Raw genomic sequence first — 23,691 nt, 5'->3', positions numbered from 1 at the left:
ATTGATTCCGAATAATAACCCCATTTAAATACGAATTTCAGTTTCAATATTTATTGAGAAATATATTTATTTTACACTATTGGGGGATGGATGTATTTCTAAAATTTGGATACATTTGGTTTCTAAACCTATTACTAATGTATTTTTCTAATTTTTCTTATAATCCAGAAATTCTATTACATAGTATATATAATAAGTTTTCAATATAAAAATATTATTTCTTCATCTAAAAATATCATTTATAATTATACCATTTGAAGTCAAATATAAAAGTGTGATGTAGATATTCTGAATAAACTTTATTGTTTTTTTCAAATTCATCTTTTATTGAAAAACTTTTTTACAACTAATAAGGGGAACACCTTTTTGAATCACACTAAGATTGAGCCGAACTAATCCAAGCTGATCGTAAATCAGTGAGCTAATATTGATTATCATATCATTCCATCGTTTTAGTTAAGGGCTGTATAATTTATTCACAACTAGTCCCAGTTAATAATCAATATATTGTGTTTCCATTAAAATTTTGAAAAATGATTTTGATGCAACAAAAAGAATTGAAAAACCATGAAATGTGGAGTCACATGTAGCAATCATTATGATTGGCACTCATCTTCATAAATTAAGAGGCACCGATTCATCAGGGCTAATTTCATTGACCAACTTTAATGCAACAACTGTTCCTAAACATCCCTTCACGCATTATTTATTCTGTTCAACTCGTGAAGGAATACACAACACAACTCTCATGTAATTGCTACATTTTTTCCCAAATTTCAAACTCATTTTAACTATACAGTCATCTAAAAATATTGCCATTGGAACTCGTTGTTAATGCCCAAGAGAAAACACTAAATTAAAACAAATAGATTAAAGAAAGAAATAGGAAACTCTCATGTAAATGTTACGTTTCTTCCAAATTTCAGATTCATTTTAACATTTTACCGACGTCTGAAACACTGCCATTGAAACTCGTTGTTAATGCTCATTTGCAAGAGAAATCATTCAGTTATAACAAATATAAGATTAAAGAAAGAAAGAGGAAACAACCTAAACAAATTCTCATAAGAGAAAATTAAAAAAAAGTGGAAACAAAGAGAGACGTTTCAAGAAGAAGCAGAATGAGGTCGATCAAAGTGAATAAGCTGTGCAGCACATTTGGGACAGTCCTCTACAAGCTTAGGAACCATGTAGTACATGAAACAAGCTTTGCATCCAGCAACCACAAGCACATCTTCTTCTTCGCCTTCATCTTCCTCTTCTTCGTCTTCATCATCTTCATCCTCATCCTCTTTTTGATTCTCACTTGATGATGGAGATGACGCTGATGAAGACTCCTCACTGTCGTAATATGAGCTATCTTCTTCTGAGCACAATGTTCCATATGATTCTCCACTGTCACTATCTGCATTTATCATCACTTTCCTTGGATCCTCTTTCACTCTCATTCCATTTTTCCAGTTGATGTAGTAAATCTCTCCTGTCTAACAAAAAAAACACAACTCTATAATTCAGTCAAAAAGTAAACAATGTAACTTCTTTTTGATTTTACGGCTAATGGCCAGATAAACTTTTTATATTCTTTTTCCTTTTCTTTAGTACTCTCCTTTCTTATGCAACCAAGTTGTGTTAAGAGAAAAAGCTTTGGTCCTAGATCTATAAATAAGCAAATAACTATGTGCTTTTTATATATAAATTTCTGGTAGTATAGGCATTGCAAATCTTAGACATATATCACTGAACAAATAAATGTTAAAATCCATCTTTGGTAATTTATCCAAGAACTTAAGTGTTTCTTTGTCATCAAACCCTTAAAATTTTCTGCAAAAGGATACTTAAAACTGATTTTTTACATGTGTAAGACTTTTTATTTTGATCTTTAAAAAAAGGAAAACTTCTTTTCCCTAAAACACAAAGCCTAGAACAAAAAAAAACCTATGAAGAGAACAATATTTATACGGTCTCTGAAACAATAAATGCATCAGAAGTAGACAAGAAAAATGCATTTAATGCAATCCAAAATAAGAAACCAGACACGAGTTCGAAGTTTCTGCAATGATTAATTTAACCTAGAAAGCTGGAAACCAAATAAAAGAGAGGATGAATCTCATTAGATCTTTCTTTTATTGGTTACCTTGAGATCAAGACACTGTTCCCAGTGAGAAGGGAGAGATAAGTGAGAATTGAGCTCTAGTGTTCTATCTGAGATCGGAGGAATATGTTCATTGCTCGACGACGATCTTCCAAACCCATCTTCGGCTCTTCTTCTCCGATCATTAAAAGAAATATTCTCAAGAGATTTCGTTATCGTCTCCATGTTAGGTGCCTTCATCTTCTTCTCTCCCTCAAAGGCGCAAAGAAAGAAAGAGTAACAACAAGAAGATTTTGATAAGAGAATATTTTTTGAGGAAGGAAACATAGTAAGGGGTAATTTCGGAATTTGTCAAGGAGTTGGTTGTTAGCTCACGCGCGCGTATGTAAAATGAGAAAGTAGACCCGTAACTGTCAGGACATGAAGGTGATTGACTACAGAGGCTCGCACTTTGTCTCACGTCCGTGTTAACGTGTTGAGTTCAAAATTACGCATACGCGCGGGGTAGACGCGTGAGTATTTTTGCTGCGCGTGTTTGTGTTGTATCGGTTAGTGGCCGGTTTGAGAAGAGAGAATAAAAGTTTTAAATCTTGGGAAGGGTTAAAGTGGCTAAGCTAACCTGAGGATTTTTTGTTTTTTTAAAGAAGTTTTTTCTGCAAAGATGGAAAAATTCAGTAAAAATTAAAATATAATTAACGTAGATATCGAAAAGAATGCCGGAACACAGCTCATATTATTTTAATACAAAAAAACAAAAACAAAAACAAAAACAAAAACAAAAGCAAAAACAGAGGCTTGAGATTTTTTTTTTTTGTTTGAGGCTTGAGATTTCTTTTAGTTGCTGACCAAGAAGGCTTCTTTTAGTTTGGAGGTAAATTATATTGAACAATTCATAGGCCAGATTAATCTTACCCCGAAGGCCCGAAATGTCATTCTATGTTTTTTTTAAAAAATTTTAGAAAGAGTGTTAATCTATATTTTAAAGTAACTTTATATATTTGAGGTTTAGTGCATACATTAAAACTCAGTACCATAACACGATAATAATCCCGGGACGGTGTGACTATGCGACAATAAGTATTAACCTCAAAGATGAAACGAAACTGGTCATGAGATGACGATTATAAATAGCCAAATTAACCTCATAATGCACTATGATGGGTGGAGCAAAAATAATTGAAGAATAAGGATTTAAAAAAAATAGAAAGTCAACTAAACCATAAAGAAAGTTAAGGCAAAATGTCAACATTTAAGCCAATTTTTTTTGTTTCCGTGGATAAATGCTCTCAACCTTTAGCTCCAATTATTAAGTTTGTGATAGAAAAAATCATAGTTGTCTCATCTCAAATTCTTTTTACTATATAATAAAGTCAATAACACTACGTCAGAAGGAAAATAAAGAGTAACCATTAACACGTTCCGACTCTAAGCTTATGTAACAATACACAAGGAATGAAATTTTTTTTTTAAAAATACTCCACAATTTATATAATTTTTTCCTCGTTCAGACTAGTAAAAAATTCTGAACCATATGATACACCTAACATATTAGGTACAAACACCAACCAAGCATGCTATATTTATAGTGTGGTTAACTAAGATGTTAGGTTCATCATGTATCACGTATATATGTATAAAAATGTAACCTCTTTTTTAGCAAGAAAAAACATGCAACCTTTATTATCGAACTGGTCAAAGAAACGCATACCATGATATGCCCATACGGCCAAACGTACACTCACACATGCAAAGACACTATTACAGTTTTCAATTTGTACAAAAATACAAAGGAGAAGAGACTGTGATAGACAAATTTATGTATTGTCTGGAGGTAAATGATATTTTTCCGTAATATGTTTAACCAGAAAAATAAATAAAACAAAAAATAGTGAAAATAGTGAAAGAGAGAATTGCCAAAGGAATCTGTCGGAAGTGTAAAAAGGGAAAGCGACAGAACCAGTCCAATCCAGTTTTGTTATTTTCTTTATTTTTTTTCTAGAAAGAAATGATTTTTTTTTTTGCTTTTACCAAATAATGTTAGGAAAGTTTGATCCAATAACCAAAAAAAATTTATTCAAAGGTAAATTTGCTCAGTACCCATAGCAGACAAATTAAGAAAATAACCATAAAATAGTGTAACAATCAATGATTGAATTTTGGATGAAATGTCCTGTCTTTACATTAGGAAAAACAAATACTGAACATACTATATAAAAATATATAATATAATATATATAAAAATCAAAACCAAATTCCATTTTTGTTATATAATATCTGAATTACAAAGTAAAAATTTGTAATAAACTGCATCAATTTTGACAAACACATAATCTAAACTGAACTATGATAACTTTTGCATAATCAACATTGTCAAAATATAATATAGGGTTGATACATGTCATGATTGAACAATACTATATAAATTGGTAAGATAGAAAGATTTGGAAATATGAAAACTACTTTATTGTGTTCGGTAGACTATTATGCCATTCTAAATAACATATAGAATACATCAGTATTGGTTGGCTATAATGAAATTATTTGTTTTTAGCTAGGAATGAAATTATTGATTCGATAGCTATGAATGTCTGTTCTTTTCATAGATCTTTTTGTTTTATTGGTTGTTCTATTATCTCAAGTTTGAGTAATAGAATACTCGTTTGTTGCAAAAAAAATAATACATCAGTATATTTTAACTTCTAAAAAAGTTCATAAAAAAATTGTAACAGTTCATCAATTAAGTTACCATCTATGTGAAAAATGTACTTTTTTAGTTATAATCATTTTTTTAGAAATCGTGTTGAAGAAATTCAAATAAAAGAATTTCAAATTGGATGTAAAACAAAGAAAAACAAATATGTGGCGTTTACATCAAATATAACTATGTATATTTTTTTTATTACACTGAGCACACAAAAATAAATGTTAGTACGTATTTAGAGAAGAATAACAGTAATTAATGGTTATTGTTACCAATTTTCCTTAAATCAATAATATTTTTTAATTTATATTTTATGGTGTTGGTGGTAAAGAGAGGGTCTTAGTTGTAAGTTGTAACATAAAAGGAAGAGAGACAATGGGGCCTGAGAAGGGAATCTCTGAGGAGAGATAGAGATGTTTCAGATCGAGAGTGACATCAAAATGTGTTTGTATGTGTAATGTGTTGGTCTCCTCTCTCCTTCTCTATCAAAACCAAATATACCACGTTGCTCTCTTTTTTTCTTGTTTTTTTTTGGGGTCAAATTCTTGTTTTTTTTCTTTTTTTTTTTGATCAAACTAGCATTTCATTCCATAATGAAAAAGGTTTTACTCCCCCATAATGGAGTTTGTTACAGACATAGCAAGGGCTAATTTTGCCACAGAATCAGCCTCAGCATTAAAGTTCCTAGAAATGAAATGGAAAGATATGGAATCAAAGAGTGATAAGTAGTGATAGATATCAAACATGATACCGAACAGTTCAGGTTGGTTTCCTCCCTTCTTCAAAAGATTGATAAGAGATAGAGAATCCGATAGAACCGCTAGGGATCGGACGTTTGAGTACACGGCAGTTGAAACCGCCAAACGAACAGCAATGGCTTCGGCCATTAGAGCTGATGATACATAGCTATGCGCTTCAGATAAATTGTGTCCAGGTCTCTCCATACTTCCCGAGAAAACTCCCCCTATCCCGCATCGTCCAGTGTTGGCATCCCAAGCTGCGTCCACGCTGCATACTAGTATATCAGGAGAGAAAGTCGGAGGAGATCGGAGAGCTTGAGGTTGGGGTCGTAGTTGTGATTGGCCAGTCAGCTTTGGTCCCATGCTCTCAACCTGCGCGTTGTTCCATTCCTTTGCATCCTGCACACTTTTTAGAGCAATTTCTTGAGCTGTGAAGCTTCTGTTCTCAAAGATCAGTTTGTTTCTAGCTTTCCACAAATACCACATAACCCAAGGCCATATCGGGGAAGTTAATCCAACCGGAGGCAGAGGAGTGTACTTAGCACCGTTCTTAACAATATCTTCTGGCGACCCCATGATGGGAGATGGCCTCAGCGCGACCGGGATAAGGCTCCAGACTTCTTCTGCAATTGGACAGTGGAGGAAAACATGGATGTCGTCCTCGTAAGCCCCACACTTCTTACAGGCAAAGCTCGCTACTCCTCTGCTTTCAAGGTTCGAGCTAACAGGTATGGCCTTTTTAAGAACCCTCCATAGGAAGTCCTTGAGCTTTGGTGCAGTTTTAACCTTCCAGACATGTTCAAGCCAGTTTATTGGGTTGACCCTGTTTTCAGGTTCCTTATCATCGATCATGCCAATGCCATAACCTGTTTTAGTTGAGTATATGCCTGACCGTTCTGGTAGCCAAAGGAGAGTATCAAGGGAAGGCGTTGCACTTGTTTTTATTCCCAAAATAGCGTCCTCATACTGAGGTAAGATAGCTCGGATTCTCTCCACATCCCACTGGTTACTAAGTGGGCATAACAGCTCACTCACTTTCATTGAGTGGTTCTCTGCTGTAGCAGGTCCAATTGGTCGACAAGGGGTGTTGAAAGAGAGCCAGGGATCGCTCCAGAGTCCGATCGATTCACCATTGCCTACTGCCCAACCAAGTCCCTTCTTGAGAATCTCCCTTCCGGCTAAGATACTTCTCCAGCCGTGAGAGGCTGAAGCAGGGATAGCACAATCCATGAATGAAGAGTCCTTGGCGTATTTCCCGAGCAGTACTCGAGCAAGCAAAGACTGAGGATCCTTGATGATTCTCCAGCCAATTTTTGCTAACAAAGCGTCATTGAAAGTTTCGATGTCTCTAAAACCGAGACCTCCCGCATACTTTGGCAATGCCATAGTTGTCCATGCAACCCAACACATCTTCTTTTTCTCCGGGTTGGCGTCCCACCAGAACCGTGTTAGGATCGATTGTATTTGTCGGCATAAGGAGACTGGTAACTTGAAGCACGACATGGCATAGCAAGGCATGGCGGAGAGGACTGATCTAAGCATGATCTGTTTACCCGCACCTGATAGAAACTTGGCTGTCCAGCTGTGTGCCTTTTGCCTTATTCTATCTACAATAGACGCGAAAATGTCTCGTTTCCTGCGACCGAAGTGTTCGGGTAGTCCTAGATATTTTCCAATCCCGCCTTCCATAGAGATAGCCATAGTATCTTTGACCCGAGCTCGGACAGGGGCAGGTGTTTTCGCTGAGAAGGTAATTGCCGACTTCTGAGGGTTTATCCTCTGTCCCGAAACTGCTTCGTAGATAGCCAGGATCTTCATTAGTGCTGATACACAGGATGGCTTCGATTTACAGAAAAACATGGTATCGTCGGCGAACAGGAGGTGGTTGATTGGTGGGCTACCGCGTGAGACTTTAACCCCGGGCAGGGATCCGTCCAGTTGTCCCTTCTCACACAGAGCTGAGAGGACTTCGGTACAAAGGATAAAGATATGCGGCGAGAGGGGATCACCTTGTCTAAGGCCTCGAGACGGTTTCACATAACCCTGAGGTGAACCATTGATCATGAAAGAGTAGGAGACTGATTCAATACAGCTCATGATCCAAGAGACCCAGGTTGGGGCGAAGCCAAGGACTGTCAGTACTTCTTTCACAAAACCCCATTCGATTCGATCATATGCCTTGCTCATATCCGTCTTAACCGCCATGGAGCAGTGCTTCTTTGCTTCAGAGGTACGCAAGTAGTGTAGGGTTTCATGGGTGATGAGGACATTATCCGAGATCGAACGTCCCGCTACAAAAGCCGATTGGGTATTAGAGATGAGCAACGACAGTAACGGCTTCAGTCTTCGAGTAAGGATCTTTGCTATAATCTTGTAATGAGTGTTGCACAGGGCGATAGGACGATAATCCGCGACTGCTCGAGGCCCCGTGACCTTCGGAATGAGCCTGATATGGGTGTCATTCTGTTGCGGGTGAAGGTGATTGGTGGTGAAGAATCTTCGTACATCAGTGGTCACATCCTGTCCCACGATATGCCAATATGCTTGGTAGAACGTTGCTGGGAACCCGTCCGGTCCGGGAGCCTTGCCTCCATCAATAGATTTCGCTGCCTCTCTTATTTCCGAATCGCTCGGGATAGTAGTTAACATCTCATTCATCTCTGGCGTTACCTTTCGGGAAAGGAGGCCTTGTAGCTGTGAGAAGTCTTCATTGCCGTTTGTTGTGAAGATCTGGGTGAAATAGTCAGAGATCACCCTGGTAATGCTTTGCTCGTCATAGACCACTCCTCCTTGGGAATCTTCAATTACCGGAATGGAGTTTATAGTTCTTCTGGTTCTGGTCGCCGCGTGGAAGAAGCCTGTGTTTCTGTCCCCTTGTTTTAGCCATTGAATCCTGCTTCTTTGCAGCCAAAAACTCTCCTCTGCAATGTAGGCTTTGTGTAGCTCCTTGGTAAGTACCTCGATGTGCACTGGGTCCGGAGCTGCACAAGAGAGAGCTTCTTCTAAAGCGTCTTGATTCTGTTTTATCAGTATGTTGCTCTGTGTTTGTTGCTCCTTTGCCCACTGAATAATGCTTCTTCGAACCGCATTCAGTTTCTGTATCACAGAATCAAGAGGAGAATGATGCCAGCTCGAATCTACCAGATGCATTACTTCTTCCTTTTCCGCCAGAGTTCGGTTGAACCGGAACATGCCTTGGCGCTTGGGTCTATCTGAGTTGAAATATGTGATCAAAGGCCGATGGTCAGATCCTTCAAACCTTAAATAACGGCATCTCCCAAGAGGGAAAGCCTCAGCCCAAGAGCAGTTGCTCATGGCTCTATCAAGTCGCGAGCGGATGAAGTGAGTATAGCGATTTCCCCGCCAAGACAGCTGCTCTCCGGAGTGTTTCAGGTCCCAAAGTCCGTTTTGTGCCACAAACGATCTGAAAGCAGTGAACGAGCCTTCGGGTCTGGGAGGACCTCCTATCTTTTCTGCATTGTTCAGAATATCGTTGTAATCACCAGTGAGCAGCCATGGTGCATCTCGGCCTTGCCCCACTGTCGATAGCTTGTTCCAGAAGCAAGCCCTGTTTTCACCAGCCGGTGCTCCGTACACAAACGATATGAATGATGTAGCTCCCTTGTGAACTACTTTTGTGTCTATCAGGTTCGGAGATGATTCCAAGATTGTGATTTCAGTATCTTCATTCCACAAAAGAGATAAACCGCCGCTAAGGCCCATAGGTGGAACCGAAAAATAGTGATCATAATGGAGCATTTGCAACTTTTGATTGATAAAGTCATCACTGTTTTTTGTTTCCATGAGGAACATTACACTAGGAGCCATACTACGATGGATCTCCTTTATTCGCCGGATTGTCGCGAGGTTCCCCAACCCTTGACAATTCCAGCTCAATACGACTAAGGAAGAGGGTGTGGAGGGGGCCGAAAACCCACTCCCCCTCTAGTACTGCCCGGTATAAACACCGTAGTTGGAGGCTCTGTAGTCGGTCGTTGAGTACTACGTCCTGCCTTATGACAAGGTAAAGTGTTATCTCTATCAACTATTAGCTTCCTTCTGGTCACCACTGACGAGCGCGAAACTTTTGATTTGCTCAGTTTAAGTCCTTGCAGAGGACTCCTAACCACTCGCTTCTTTGTCGGGGTTCTGGCCACTTTCCTCTTTCCCGCCACTTTGCTTTGTGGAGCTATGGGAATGGATTTTCCTTTTCTGCTAGTGGATCCCGTGGTCACTCCTCCGAGGCGTAATGTTGCAGGGACTCTGTTTCCTGAGTCGTGTATCGTGTCTTCCAAGTTTTCCTGCCTATTATGATCGTTCTCCTCCTCCATAGGATCTGGTCCCTGGAGTCGGCTCATGTCAAAACCCGAGGTTCTTCTTATTGAGGTTTCCTCCATAGGTAGTGGATTTGAGATACGTTCCAGCGCTGATCTCCTTTCTTTCGACCCCGAGTTTGATCCTTCATTTCCCGTTCCAACTGGTCCTCCTAAGCGTTCTTTAACAGAGCGAGCTGGTGGTGTCACCAAATTCTGGTTAGACGGAGGAATTCTCTCTGTTTGACTACCTGGGATATTCCCCGTATTCTCTACGCCCCCTGATCCGGCAGGAGGGGTTTGTTGATGGGGAGAGGAGCCTGAGCTTAGCCTACTTCTTTCCACTACTCTGTATTGCATTGAAGGAGCGTTGCTTCTGCGGTACTCAAAGTTGGAGCGGCCTGTTCTGGATGAGATAGATTGTTCTCTTCGCGAATCTTCTCGTCTCCCATGATAGGATCGCTCATAATAGGGCTTGTCACTGGTTCTTTCCCTTCGCGGGAGCAAATGGCTTGTCTCCGATATTCTGGTTAGTGGTACCAGCTCGTCAGGTCTACGGTAGCCTCTTCTATCATCATGGCGTTTCTTGTCTGCTTCTATCCTTTGTAATGCGAGCCTTTGCGTGATTCCAAGACTCCTGTCTTTCGGGTGGGGGGCATTAGGGTTGCGGTAAGGGCAGTCTGTTTCCTCATGAAGTAGAGAGAAGCATGTAAAGCAGTGTTTTTCAATCTTCTGATATTCAAACTCAACCTCCGTGACATCATCTGTTGGCAGTTGAATTTCCATTTTCATGGTAAGCGGCTGAAGTCCATTGACTTCAACTCGGATCTTGGCTTCCTTGACATCTTTAATGGAGTACTGACCGAACTCCTTTCCAATCGTATGAATGGTACTATCTGACCAGAAGTGAAGAGGTATGCCGTGTATTTTCACACAAAAGGAGATGTTGGACGGAAAGCTATCCGACACAATAGGCTCCCAACGTTGTAGTAGCAACATCCATCTTTTGTAATGATATGGACCGTTCTCAAGAACTTGTATTAGGTCGTTCTCCGATTCGAAGCTGAATTGGAACTTATCCAAGCCTAAGTCTCTGCCCATTACCCTGCCTTCGAGATTCCATATCTGAGGCATAAAGTCGATGACTGCACGAGGTTTTTGGACCAGTGAGTTGGTAACCCTTCCAATGATAGTCAGTCTATTCGCCGCTATCAGGTCTTCGTTGTTGTTAGCTGGAATACGGACTGGTGGCCGCTTTGCTGGGATTGGAGGAGCCATCCATTTTTCCTTCTCTGAGCGACTGTACCTTCGAGCCATATTGAAGAGGCTGAGGTAACAAGCTTTCGCTAAGTTATGTTTCCAGGCGACGTTGTTTAGGGTTTTGTACGGGGGTTATCGCAACCAAATCTGTTAGAGGGGTGTAGCTGAGAGAGGATTTGTTGAAGAGGTTATGACAACCTAGATCTCATCCCAATCTTGTTCCGTGTTACTCCTGTCTGAGATGCATCGTACTGTATTGATTCCAGAAGTTGGTCGTCCCTTTATAGCTTCTTAAAGGGTATTGAATGCAGCAGAGATGTCTCTTGGGGAGTAAATGCTTCAAAGGTTGTTGGCAAACGTAGTATAAAAGGTTATAACAACCAAGATTTGAGAAGATGTAGTCAAGCTTCAGCCATACAAGCGGGAGCTTGATCCTGGATGACGGCTACAGCGAGTGAACGGGGACATGAGATGGTATGAGCACCGGCACAGGGGATCCTGGCTGACCCGCCGACGTCGTCGGGGGCTGAACCCGGCGAAGTTCCGATCAGATGAGGTTTTGTTGAAAGGTGATGTCTAAAATCCGCTGGGTATTCTAAAAGTAGGAAGACTTTTGAAAAGTTGCAGGGAAAAGCAGTGGATAATAGCCTGAAAGGTGTAAAATTCCGGGAATCACAGAGATAGCAGAGTTAAACCGGCGGGTAAGGACTTTCTTTGGATAAAGTGCCTGAGAGCAAAATCGCATGAGAGAGAAAAAGATTCGATTATTTCTGATTATATTCTTGTTTTTTTTTTAAGTTTCGGATTTTGTAAGAACCGAATTGAAAAGCTAATCTCGTTTTGTTTATTATGCATGGTCAATTACTTATTGCTGCTATTTTGGGCCTGGGCCACTTATATGTTGATCAACAGTAAAGGCCTTTTTTTTTTTTTGTGCACAAATCTTCCATTAATTTAAAGCTCGATACCAGAAAGGTAGAGTTCAATAATACAAGCAAAGTTAAACATTAAAAAGCTTGAAACAAGATAGGAATTTGGATAAGACAACTGCGAATCCGGCAAATCTAAGAAAAAATACGGATGCGTTGAAGAAGCAACTTCGAACGTGACGAAGAGCAGGAGAGACGGCAACATATGTCTTATATGTCTTGCCTTTGATAACTGGCTCATATCTTCGGTTTTCGTCGAAACGAATTCCGTTGTTTCTTCAGACCCCGTACAAGTCGCTACACAAGAAAACAAACAGAGTATGGCACTAACAGGTCTCTGGTTTGAAACCAGAGAAGTATCACCTCCTTGCGAGAGGGAAATTGGCGGTAGAGCTCGCACCACAAAGGAGGAGGAATGGAAAAATGATCTCTCCTGGCCCTGGCAGGAGGAGGTTTGACTAGACTTCTCCACAAAAGAGAAATCTAAAGGACTGAAATTGATGAGCTTAAGCAGAATCTCTGTGAGATTCTAGACTGATTTTGTGGCCTCTTCCATGCTCTTGGTGGCTACTGATATACACGAGACGTTGTCACAGATGGTACAGCCAAAACAGAGTTGTGGAGTTGGTGAAGACCATTTAAATTTTCCTTGTTTATCAGACATCATATACGTGAACTTTATCTTGACCAATGTGTTTCTAATTTTTGCAGGATGCTTCCGTATACAAGGTGAATAGCAATAAAAGTCTATGGGCTTGAGGCCCAAGAAAGGAGATAAGGCCTTAGTAAGCTTATCAAACAACTTTAGTGTTGAGAAGCCCATACCAGATTTGTGGAGATGACGAGTTGTAGCCGGAGCTCTCGGTGTCACCGGCGAGAACCACCACAAGAAGATTAACGGTTCATCGGGCCAGTCCCGAGATTGGCTTAATTCAGACAGGTCGGAGGTATGCGCAGCCTTGGTTACTAGATCCAGTCCAGATCTGAAGTTTTCCTCGCCTGTAGATAGCACGCGCCAGGTTGGGGTGAAGGGGTCGTCTTCTTCAGCTTTCCCCGGAGCAAAAAGGTTGATTGGTGAGAGGGAGCTTCTCCGTGAAGAAACCACTTCCACCACTGCCGAGTTTGACAGCGCCGCTCCGGTAAGAAGGTCTTCGGGGCTTGAACCCGAGATGCGGTAAGCAGCATTGACTGGTGAGTATTCCATATTTGAAGCTGAAAGTACAACCCACCAGAGAGATAGCGACATCGAGAGGGTTTGATTCATGTGGTTTCTCTTCTTCTGTCGTCGCCGTGGACTCAGGGAAATATGTAGACTAGATCTTGAAAATCCAAGTTTCAGAAAGTTAAAAAAGGGAAAAAGAAGAAGAACGAAGTCAGAGAAAAGCAGGTAAGCGAACAAGAGACAACAAGAAACAAGTTTATCCCGACGCCGGCGAGCTCCAGCTCCACCGGCGCCAGAAAACGGATTTGCTATAGCTGCCTCGATGTTCGTGCCTGGGAGAAAACTAGGGCTATCTATTGTTCTTAATTTTCTTTGTGCAATGAAACGAGGAAGGCCTTTATTTTACCATAATGCAATGAAACGAGGAAGGTAAGAGCTGAAACCTGGTTGCGTGTTAAGGACAGATTTTTGAAAGCTACAGACAGACCTTGAGTATTTTCTTCAGCGTTAGGTTTACATGTGAGATCACAAGCTAGCTTGCAATTTTCTTTTTCTTTTCTACATCACTTGCCTTGTAAATGTAAATGATCGATTATCAGCTTTATAATATGGTCTGCTTTTGTCTCTTTTTGTTTGATTTGGTCCTTCTTGTCTTTCTATTCTTGAAGTTAAAACTGCTTTACTTAACCTTGCACAAGCAAATTTCTAAAGTGGTAATTACCAATTGGAGAATCTGACTATTTTAGCAACCAATTAATTCAACAAGTATATTATTTCAAAATTCAGTTTTGAATCTTATAACTGACTTCAATAAATAATCGTAATGTTACAAACCTATGAATAAATTATAGAAAAGCAAAATTACTTGGCAATTCCTTATCACTGTTCGACTCTCTCTTGAAGAAAAAAACAGGAGGGGGTATTTACATATCTGTAACTAGAGGGAATGTCTTCCTAGTCCTCTGTAATTCACACATTAGAACAAATATCAGGACGCTTACGTATTTTCACACTTGGACAGTTCATAAATGTATAGAGAATCTATGGTTTACCTCTTCTTTGGACATGGTTAGGTGCTCTGCGTGCTCGGTAATAGCAGAGGGAGGAGGTGGATGGCTCAATGACATCGGGGTTAAAGGAGGCGAGGCAGTGCTTAACTTATTAGCACCCAAACTCGTTTTAGACATGTCTAACTCTGTTGCTCTGAGGTTGCTAGTAGGTATAGAGAAGCTACGAGTGATTGCAGGTGGTATTGGGAGAGGAGCTGCTGAACTTGAAACAAGAGGTTTACTAAGCAATTGGCTCTTCGAAACCAGAGGTGCTGAATATCCAAATACCCTCGAGGACTTAGCAGAGCTGCTTGATGGTGGTCTAGGAAGCTCATGGAGCTCGCTTATTTTCGGGGTTGAGACAAATGTAGGAGAAGCAGTTGGAGATGATGTCGACACTTTTGGCAACTTGGAAACTGAACTCCTTGGGATTGGACCTGAGTATAAACGAGGCGTTGAAGAGAGAGGCTTGTTAGGTAATGGTTTACTTGTAATTGGACCGGAAAAGGATCGTCTCTTGAGTGACCCGATACGAGAGTAAAAGAGTCCATCTGACGAAGGCCGAGGCAGCTGAGAAGATGTGTTCTTGTTACTCTCTCTCAGAACTTGTTCTTTCAAGGCTGACATCGGTCTAGAAGAAACCTTTGCAGGTCCACGAGCTTCCAGTGGGGATGAATACCAAATGTTTTTTGTTATTGCCTTTGCGGGATTAGATGAAGCCATGTTGTTGTTGTTGTTAGCTAGACTTGTAATAGATGAGGAACTTCTAGCTGTTTCCACAGGTGTTGGCAATGCGTACGTGCTGAATTTTCGTGTCAGAGATGAACGCATCCGTAAGAGCTTCTCTGAAGGAGGCATTGTCCGGTTCTCAGCAAAAAGGGGTGCTGATTGGCTCTCAATCCTAACATCTCTCCTGTAAGAACGAGATCTCCCGTAGCTTGCTTCCTTATTTTCCTGCTGAATAAAAAAATTCATTGAACAATGAGCATCCTGAGAAATTTTCCGTGTCATTTGAAAGGAAAAGTAGAGAAGATATGATCCAAAGTAGATTATATTACCTGTGCAGTGTTTAGTCCTGCAACTAGTGGAAATGTGATGTCTGACTGACCCAACTGCATGCATTAAGTTGGTCACAATTAGGACAAGCATTTGGCATACAGAGTATTACTATCCTATGACCAATCTTCAAAAGCACCAAAAAAGAGATATATCATCAGAACCGTAAATATATGAAAAATCACCTGTGAGGAGACACTAGGTGAAGAATCTGCATTTTGGTCCTTGTCATTCATTCTATACTCAAAACTCAGTTCTCCATCATCATTCACCTCAGAATCATCTTCTTCATTGTTTTCGATTTCGTCATCATCTTCCAATCCACTGAAATGGTAATCAATATGCTGCGACTCGGTTACCATCTGTACATGCGGCTCTACTTCTTCAAGGGAATTAAGAGCCTTCTTGAAGAAGCATAACTGCATAAACACACACAAAAGGGGCATCAAAATGGTGCTCTGGTGATCGAAACAGAAGGATAAGGACACGGCTCAGGATGAAAACCTGAGCTGCATGGTGCCGTGCTGCCTGAGTCAAAAGACTACGTGTTTGCCCTTGTTTCAGAGATTTTAAACGGAAAACAAATAATGTTGTCTCGTTATCATATTCCTCATGAGCTTGTTGTAGTTGCTGCGCCGTAAAAGTTTCTCCTTTCCCACCCTTCGACCTCCCTTTCTCTCTTTGTCTTGTAAGCATGCCTTCATAAACATTCCTGAAAAGCTAAAAAAATTCCATGACTAGACATACGTTTACCCACTAACATGAGCGAAAATTTAGATACGAGGGGATAATTTAGTAACTAAGGTATGGTATTCCCATCATGAGACTAATCAAATTTCTGAAGTGTTCCCTTACAACACTCACGTATCGCTAAGAACTGAACAAATATTGGCATACATCTTCAACGTAGACTCTTTACTTTACTTTTGCAATTACAGTAATAGGTGTTTTATAACTTCATGACGGTAATAGGTGTCTAGAGATGAAAAAGAAGGCAAGGCAAAAACAACCTTTTCTCATCACAAAGCCGCATCATTTCCTGCACCAACATTAAACCCACATTAATATCTATCGTCACTTGAAGGGCTGAATCAGCAAAAGCATATCAAAAACGCTCTACCTCAACTATGCGGAGTTCATTAAGAAGTGACTCTGAGGGGATTGTGATCGTTTGGAATATATGAGACCGCTGAATCAAAAATGTATATTTGATTTTCTGGTGGTTAGACAAAGGAAATATTATCAGTTGAACCAGATCTGAAAAACTCACATATTTATCAACAAGTTTTTGCAGTTCAAACTGCAATTTTCCCAGCATAAGCAACACTTTACCTACATAAGAGTAAGAGAAGCAAAGCGTTTCAGAAGCACATTATATATAGAGAAAAAATGTAAACTTAAGTAAACTGCTTGGCAAACTCACCACTTTCTTCATCGTCATTAAGTGCAGTTTTCTCAAGAAGACAAGCACCTAGTTCTCGCAAAGATTCAGAAAATTCTGCAAGCAAACGAAATCTGCAAACCATAAGAATAATACCATTTTACTAACAGGCAGACGACGTTCATCTCCATAAACAGGGATGCAAAAAAGAAGCTAAACTTAAGTTCAATATACATTCCAAATGAAGCAGACCTACACGTTATTAAACTAAGCCAAACAAGAATGCAACAGTGAAAGTATCCAAGCTACATCTAGCAACCAATCAAATCAAAGAAACGCCATTATCCTCTAAACGTTATTTAAAGGAAGAATAGGATTTTACCATAAGCGCTATTAGCAGTAGCAGCCGCAGCAGAGAGCAAGCTATCATAGCAATCTCTCATCTCTTTCACGTCCTGCCAACAAAACAACAATCGCATTCGTGAACAAAGCTACACAAGTACAGATCCATCATTCGCAAGCCTAAATTGGAAACTAATTCAAGGTGGACAATCTCGAAAGAGAGAGAGAGAAAGAGAGAGATGAAGATTGGGACCTGCGAAGCCTGGGCGAGCTCGTCCTGCTGAACGAGGAATCGAAGATCTCTCCGATCCTTGGATTCGTGTTTGTGGAGCACGCCTCGCAAGCGGCGGAGAGAGGTTTTCATGGCTCTTCTCTCCGGCGAATCGGAGTAAGTAGAGAGATTATCTGATCGCTTCGTCTCCTTCTTCTCAACAACAACGTAAGAAGAAGGAGAAGAAAATAGATTGTTTAGAGGAAAAGGTAACTAACCCCTTTGAGCCTTGACTTGGTCGTCGTCTCTTTGATTCTTTTTCGTCCTATTATTTAATTATTATTATTGTTTTTCTTCGTATTTTTCTCGCTCATGTTTACGTCAACAAGTGTGATTAATGATGTCAGCACAACGTGTTCATTGCATTTAGAATTTCTTAGTTTAAATATTCAAAATTATATGAAAATCATTTATGAGAAATTTCATTTTTACTTCTATCAAATATGTATAAGTTTAGATTTCAGATTTAAATTTGGGAACGCTAATTTGAGATGTTAATATTTTCATATTTTTGATATGTAAGGAGTATTTTTAATACAAATTGCAAAAGTATATTTATACTTATTCTATTAACTAACTCATATTATACCACGATATTATATATTTTTAAGAAATAATTTTAATAAATTAATTATTGTAATTTAGTATGCATTAGGTTAATTTATAATATTTTTTTAATGAAATAACATAGGTTCATATAAAATTTTATTAGTGTTTTTAATATTTTATACTCAAATTAAAATTTATATAAATACAGTTGTATAACAATCAAAATAAAAGAATTTTGTTATATGATTTATCTCGCATTTTTAGTTTATTTATAATAATAAAAATAAAACAATACATTTCGAAAATATTTACAAACCAAAATAACCGATTCAGAACCAAACCAAATTGACGTTTTTATCGGTTTAATTCAGTATTTTTTTTTTATTCTTAAATAATCAAAGAATAATAATACGCAAACAGAAGTAACCAATGTAACAGAACTCACAAGGCTAGTGGATTGTTTGTTTATTCACACTCCACAACAAACTAGAAAATCTGACAAAAACCAACCCAAAATCTTCAAAAAAAAAGGAGAAGAAGGAATCCGACGATTCAGGGCTTTGCTTTTAGGGTTTCTGTTTCTTCGGAAAAGCCTCGGAATATTCCGAGGAAATTCCGAGGAACACTTGTTTTTCCTCGGAATTTCCTCGGAATATTCCGAGGCTTTTCCGAGGAAGTAGGGTTTTTAAACCGAAAACAACGTTTTGCGGTTTGAATAACACTTATATAACCCCTATTAAGTGTCTTAGACTGATTATGAAGTCAAAATTTGTTTAAGTGAAACACTTATATAACACTTTTCCGATTGTGTGAACGAAATCCCCACAACATAAGAGAAACACTTATACACTTTAATGAACGGTAAAGGGAATACTTACAATTCGTTTTGAAATTTTGTTATTTCATGGTTTATGATCATCTATACAAAGATTCCTCAATGGTATGCATTGCATTTGTATAAGAAATGATATAGGGCAAAAAAATTTGATGTTTTGAAACCCCAAACATGTGTTCCTCGGAATTTCCTCGGAATATTCCGAGGAAATTCCGAGGAACAATATAAATTAATAGAAATACATGCACAGGATATTCTTTTTCCTCGAATTAATGAAATTATTCCGAGGAAATTCCGACGGATATTTAAGTGGCCGTCGGAATTTCCTCGGAATATTTTCATTTAACCGGGCAAACAAGCCGCCAAATATTTCGCGAAAATTGAAATTGAAAATACTGAGGAAATTCCGACGGAAAATATCCGTCGGACCCTAGGTTTTATAAACTCGAAACACATCTTCTTCCCCATTTCTCTCTTCTTCCTCTCCGGCGATCTCTCTCTCCTTCCGGCGTTCTCCACCTTCTCTCGCGACGATATCTCCGGCGAATCCTCTCCATTCCCTTACAAATCATGTAAGGACCTTATCCCACTCTCTTATGTCCTATTTGTTAGGTTCTTAAGTAGATTTGATGATTTTAGAAGTTTTTTGATAGATTTTTGTTAGGGTGATTGGGTAGGATTGTGATTTGTTGTGTAATAGGTTTAGAATTGTGATTTGGTTGTGTTGAATTGATTTAGAATTTTTTATAAATTTTTTATTATTTTTGTATTTACAAAACGTTTTTCTATATAAATTCGATTTTACAAAACGTTTTTTGTATATAAATTCGATTTTCGGATTTATAAAAGATGATTTCATATTTATAAAAATATTTATATTTATTAAAACTAATTTTGTATTTATAAAACATTTTTTGATTTATAAACACTATTTTTTTATTTTTATATTTATAAAAACTATTTTTAAATATAAAAAACGTTTTTTGTATATAAATTCGATTTTTGGATTTATAAAAGATGATTTCATATTTTAAAACTAATTTTGTATTTATAAAATATTTTTTTGATTTATAAACACTATTTTATTATTTTTTGTATTTATAAAAGCTATTTTGTATTTATAAAAAGATGATTTCATATCTATAAAAATATTTATATTTATAAAACTAATTTTGTATTTATAAAACATTTTTTGATTTATAAACACTATTTTATTATTTTTTTGTATTTATAAAAACTATTTTATTTTTATAAAAAGATGATTTCATATCTATAAAAATATTTATATTTATTAAAACTAATTTTGTATTTATAAAACATTTTTTTTATTTATAAACACTATTTTATTATTTTTGTATTTTTAAAAAAATATTTTGTATTTATGAAAAGATGATTTCATATTTATAAAAATATTTATATTTATTAAAACTAATTTTGTATTTATAAAACATTTTTTTGATTTATAAACACTATTTTATTATTTTTTGTATTTATAAAAACTATTTTGTATTTATAAAAAGATGATTTCATATTTATAATAATATTTATATTTATTATAACTAATTTTGTATTTATAAAACATTTTTTTTATTTATAAAAACTATTTTATTATTTTTTGTATTTTAAATATGTTTTCTATTTTAATTTTAATTTTATATTTTTGAATTTGAATTTAAAAAAATAAATTTATATTTTTTTTTTTTTTTTTGGAAATATTCCGAGGAAGTGTATCCCTCGGGATATTCCGACGACATCTTCCTCGGAATATTCCGAGGACTTTCCGACGAACTTGTGGTCCTCGGAATTTCCTCGGAAATTCATTTCCTCGGAATTCCGTCGGAAATTTCCGAGGGATTTCCGAGGAAAAATGAATTTCCGAGGAGTTATTTCCGAGGACTTTTTTCGTCGGTATGTCGTCGGAATAGCGTTATTCCGACGACATACCGACGATTTTTTCCCTCAGTATGTCGCTGTTTTCTTGTAGTGCTCTATTCCTCGGATCCTGACTGTACATATACAATCTATATCAAAATCATAATACAAAACATTAAATGGTGGACAAAACACCATATGGCTCCCATGGATTTCTCCTTCAGTCATTGCATACCCAAGTAGAGCGTCCCACCCAATAGGTAAGGCATATGTCATGCTCGACCATTCTTATTTCTCAGCATCCTCAAGAACCGACAATGTCATCATATTTGTTGTGCAAGAACGTTCTAAAACTCCCAATTTACCATTGTAATTTATAAGAGCGGAATGGTATGATGTCCAGATATGTGGTGTTTTAATAAACTCAATCTTCTCTGATCTAACATCGAATCTAACAATTCTTGACTCATCAGCTCCGTAGTATAAGGCACCATCGATGCATATCCGTTCGAAGAAGACACTGCGGTAATTATCTCCGGTCGGGTTCTCGATCTTTCTCCACTCTTGTTGCTGAAATGAACTCAGAGTGCAAACGAAATGCTCCTGTTGGATATCTTGGCTTCCAGGGCCGAACATCATCACACACAACACCTTGTACTGATCTTCGACTGGATCGTACCCAAGACATGCGTACACGTATCTTCCGTTGGATGTAAAGTCTGGCAGCTTCACAAGCTGTCTAGTGGTGGGATTATAAACGGTGATCGAACTAAAAGGGGGGATCCAATTACAAAAAGGGCCCGAAACGCCACTTATAAAGCAGATGAAACCGTTGACAGAACCACAGAACCTGTAGTGGTCGAGATCCGAGATCGTCATGTCGTATCTTGCCATGGCACTGGAGAAATATTTACCATCGTCGCTGTATTCGTATTCAGGAGCCGAGAAGATGAAATTCCTCCGGGACTCTATGTGATAGAACGTGAAAAGGAGACGAGGCCGAGTCATTGACCTAGTAAGGAACATATCCACAAAAGTTTTGCTGCGGATGGTAGAGAACCACAGCTTCGACACGGATAGGAATCGGATGAGCGATTTTGCAGGAAGTAGAGAGAATATATCGATGATGAGATCGAAAGGAATGGTTGTTGTGCTGTTTCCGGCATGATCTAGGTCAAGTTGTCGTGACAGAGATAGTTGTAAGTCTTCCATTGCTTCTTGGTGGTGAATTCTACAAACTCTAAATAAAAAAGGTAATATCATGGAACAAATATAAATAAAATATGAATGTGCACAAAATCCTAGTAAATAAATATAATTTAATACTGTTAGATTCTTAGTTATTTCTCTCCCCCCCCCCCAAAAAAAAAATCTATGACATCTCAGTTTATAATGGTGTATCTTAAAATAATTAAATTAAAATTGTTGATTTGATCATTTACTTATTCTTACTAAAGTGAATAAATGATTTTATTAAAAATTCTGTAATTAGACATAATTGAATCATAAAATATCATAATAGATCTATCTTTCTATACTATAATTTGATAAGTTTTAGGTATCACCCTCATGTTAATTATTATTCTTAGAGTAGTTAATGTCATTAATAACTTTAATAAACTTAAATTTATACTATTATTTAGGAAGTTATTTTCTGATTTATCATGTTTCTCCACTATTCAAGGATGAGTCATTAGTTTAAGAAATACTATTCTTTATTGATTTGAATTAATCATATGATTTGTTGCTAATCAATTATTCTGATAATTTAGGGTATCATGGTTTTTATGATTTGGCGTTAATCAATTATTCTCTATTTTGCCTATTTTTCGTCTTGTTGTAATGTTTCTCTTTTATCGTCTTATTGTCGAGTTTATCACCGGATGTAACCGCTTAAACCCGTTGGACTTCTAAAATAATATAAAAGTTTGTGTTAAAAAAACACTTCCGAAAGGTTTTTATAAGTAAAAAAAAATAAAATGATCCAAATAGTTCATTAAAGAGGTAAAACATTTTTAGTCCTACTATATATAAATATTAAAAAAAATTTTGAAAAAAAACATTCGAATCCTTTTAGAAATTTTTGATTTTAAAATTTTTCGAAATTTATTTTTCCAACATTTTTCTTTTCAAAAAAATTTTTAATCCCAATTGCAAAAAAAATATTTATACTTATTTATTAATTAACTCATACTATAACACAGTAGCATATATATATATATTTTTAATAATAATTTTAATAAAGTAATCACTGTAAATTTAATATGTCTTAGGTTGATTTATAATAGTTTTTTTTATGAAAAAACATAAAGTTCATATAAATTTTTATCATTGTTTATAATATTTTATAATCATATTACAGTTTTATATAAAAATATAACTACATAAAAAAGAAAAGAAAATAATCGTTATTTGATTTATCTCGCCTTGTTAGTTTATTTATAATAAATAAAATAAAATAATACATCTTGACAATATTTACTAACCAAAATAATCGGAGGGGAAAATAATAAAGTATGTTTGTTGTGTTCAAACCAAAATAACCGGAGGGGAGAACAAATATTATGCGTCCACGCGTCAGTAAGAGTATCCCCAGATGATCCCCGCTGCATAATATAAACAGATGAAATTATATGGTATGTCAGTAAACCCCGCTGGTAAGTGAGTAACCCCTTAGAGTAAACCAAAATATTCGGTCCTGAAAGCCAAGAATAAATAATGAAATTATATGGTAAGTCATTTAAAATAGAGAAATTCTCTATGATATTTCTTTTTAAATTTTTGTCACAAAATAGCTTTCAGTGAAAAAAATAACTAAAATAAATTTTATTAAAAACTAAAATAAGTTTTATTAAAAGATAAAAATATATTTTTACCCAAGGACTAATTAATCTAGATTTAGGGTTTAGAGTTAAGGGGTGGGGTTTTGAGGATATGGTTTCAAATTTTTAAAAATAAAAAATAAATATTAAAATTTTCAAAATAAAAAGTGTTTTTTGGTCGTATTTTTTCTTGAGCATTATTTTTGTAACAAAAACTTTAAAAAGACTATTTGATAGAATTACCCTTTAAAATATAAATTAATCAAGAAAATTTATTTAATTCATCTATTAATATAAACAAATGAATTAAAATTATT

The 23,691-nt window shown here is 37.0% G+C and overlaps 3 protein-coding genes across 9 annotated transcripts; all 3 read right to left on the bottom strand.

Moving 5' to 3' along the window:
• Positions 1–960: 960 nt before the first annotated feature.
• LOC103865276 (protein bfr2) lies at positions 961–9,424 on the bottom strand. 2 transcript variants are annotated; one of them, XM_009143078.3, is made up of 2 exons: positions 2,135–5,330; positions 961–1,484 (listed from the first exon to the last, which is right to left on the bottom strand). In XM_009143078.3, exons 1-2 carry the CDS (start codon positions 2,417–2,419, stop codon positions 1,107–1,109), a joined length of 663 nt encoding a protein of 220 aa, XP_009141326.2. In that variant the 5' UTR covers positions 2,420–5,330; the 3' UTR covers positions 961–1,106. The 2 variants fall into 2 exon arrangements, with proteins under 2 accessions (XP_009141326.2, XP_033146265.1); XM_033290374.1 differs by having other exon boundaries at positions 1,278–1,484; positions 2,135–9,424.
• A 4,526-nt stretch (positions 9,425–13,950) lies between these two features.
• LOC103865275 (uncharacterized protein At2g33490) lies at positions 13,951–17,871 on the bottom strand. 6 transcript variants are annotated; one of them, XM_009143074.3, is made up of 11 exons: positions 17,279–17,859; positions 17,066–17,138; positions 16,726–16,800; positions 16,573–16,634; positions 16,423–16,491; positions 16,313–16,341; positions 15,807–16,014; positions 15,488–15,721; positions 15,305–15,358; positions 14,250–15,203; positions 13,951–14,159 (listed from the first exon to the last, which is right to left on the bottom strand). In XM_009143074.3, exons 1-11 carry the CDS (start codon positions 17,387–17,389, stop codon positions 14,121–14,123), a joined length of 1,908 nt encoding a protein of 635 aa, XP_009141322.1. In that variant the 5' UTR covers positions 17,390–17,859; the 3' UTR covers positions 13,951–14,120. The 6 variants fall into 6 exon arrangements, with proteins under 6 accessions (XP_009141322.1, XP_009141324.1, XP_009141325.1 ...); XM_009143076.3 differs by having other exon boundaries at positions 14,250–15,200; positions 17,279–17,856; XM_009143077.3 differs by having other exon boundaries at positions 16,726–16,817; positions 17,279–17,850.
• A 2,708-nt stretch (positions 17,872–20,579) lies between these two features.
• Positions 20,580–22,680, bottom strand: LOC103865274 (putative F-box protein At1g47800). The gene has a single exon (XM_009143073.3). The coding sequence runs from the start codon at positions 21,813–21,815 to the stop codon at positions 20,841–20,843; it is 975 nt and encodes a 324-aa protein (XP_009141321.1). The 5' UTR covers positions 21,816–22,680; the 3' UTR covers positions 20,580–20,840.
• Between the last annotated feature and the right edge of the window lie 1,011 nt (positions 22,681–23,691).

The sequence above is a fragment of the Brassica rapa genome, chromosome A04, assembly GCF_000309985.2.
Source record: "Brassica rapa cultivar Chiifu-401-42 chromosome A04, CAAS_Brap_v3.01, whole genome shotgun sequence".
NCBI lineage: Eukaryota > Viridiplantae > Streptophyta > Magnoliopsida > Brassicales > Brassicaceae > Brassica > Brassica rapa.
This window is presented reverse-complemented; position numbering and strand designations above follow the sequence as displayed.

Bases quoted from the DNA above. Each gene is read 5' to 3' on its own strand.
- LOC103865275 (XM_033290384.1), bottom strand. From the start codon at position 17,389: ATGAAAACCTCTCTCCGCCGCTTGCGAGGCGTGCTCCACAAACACGAA. The intron at 16,342-16,422 runs GTAGAGCGTTTT...ATGTTGGTGCAG, and splicing joins ATGAACTCCGCATAGTTGAG to GAAATGATGCGGCTTTGTGA. The intron at 14,160-14,249 runs GTAAACCATAGA...TGTGAATTACAG, and splicing joins TAACCATGTCCAAAGAAGAG to AGGACTAGGAAGACATTCCC.
- LOC103865276 (XM_033290374.1), bottom strand. From the start codon at position 9,361: ATGGCTCCTAGTGTAATGTTCCTCATGGAAACAAAAAACAGTGATGAC.
- LOC103865274 (XM_009143073.3), bottom strand. From the start codon at position 21,815: ATGATATTACCTTTTTTATTTAGAGTTTGTAGAATTCACCACCAAGAA.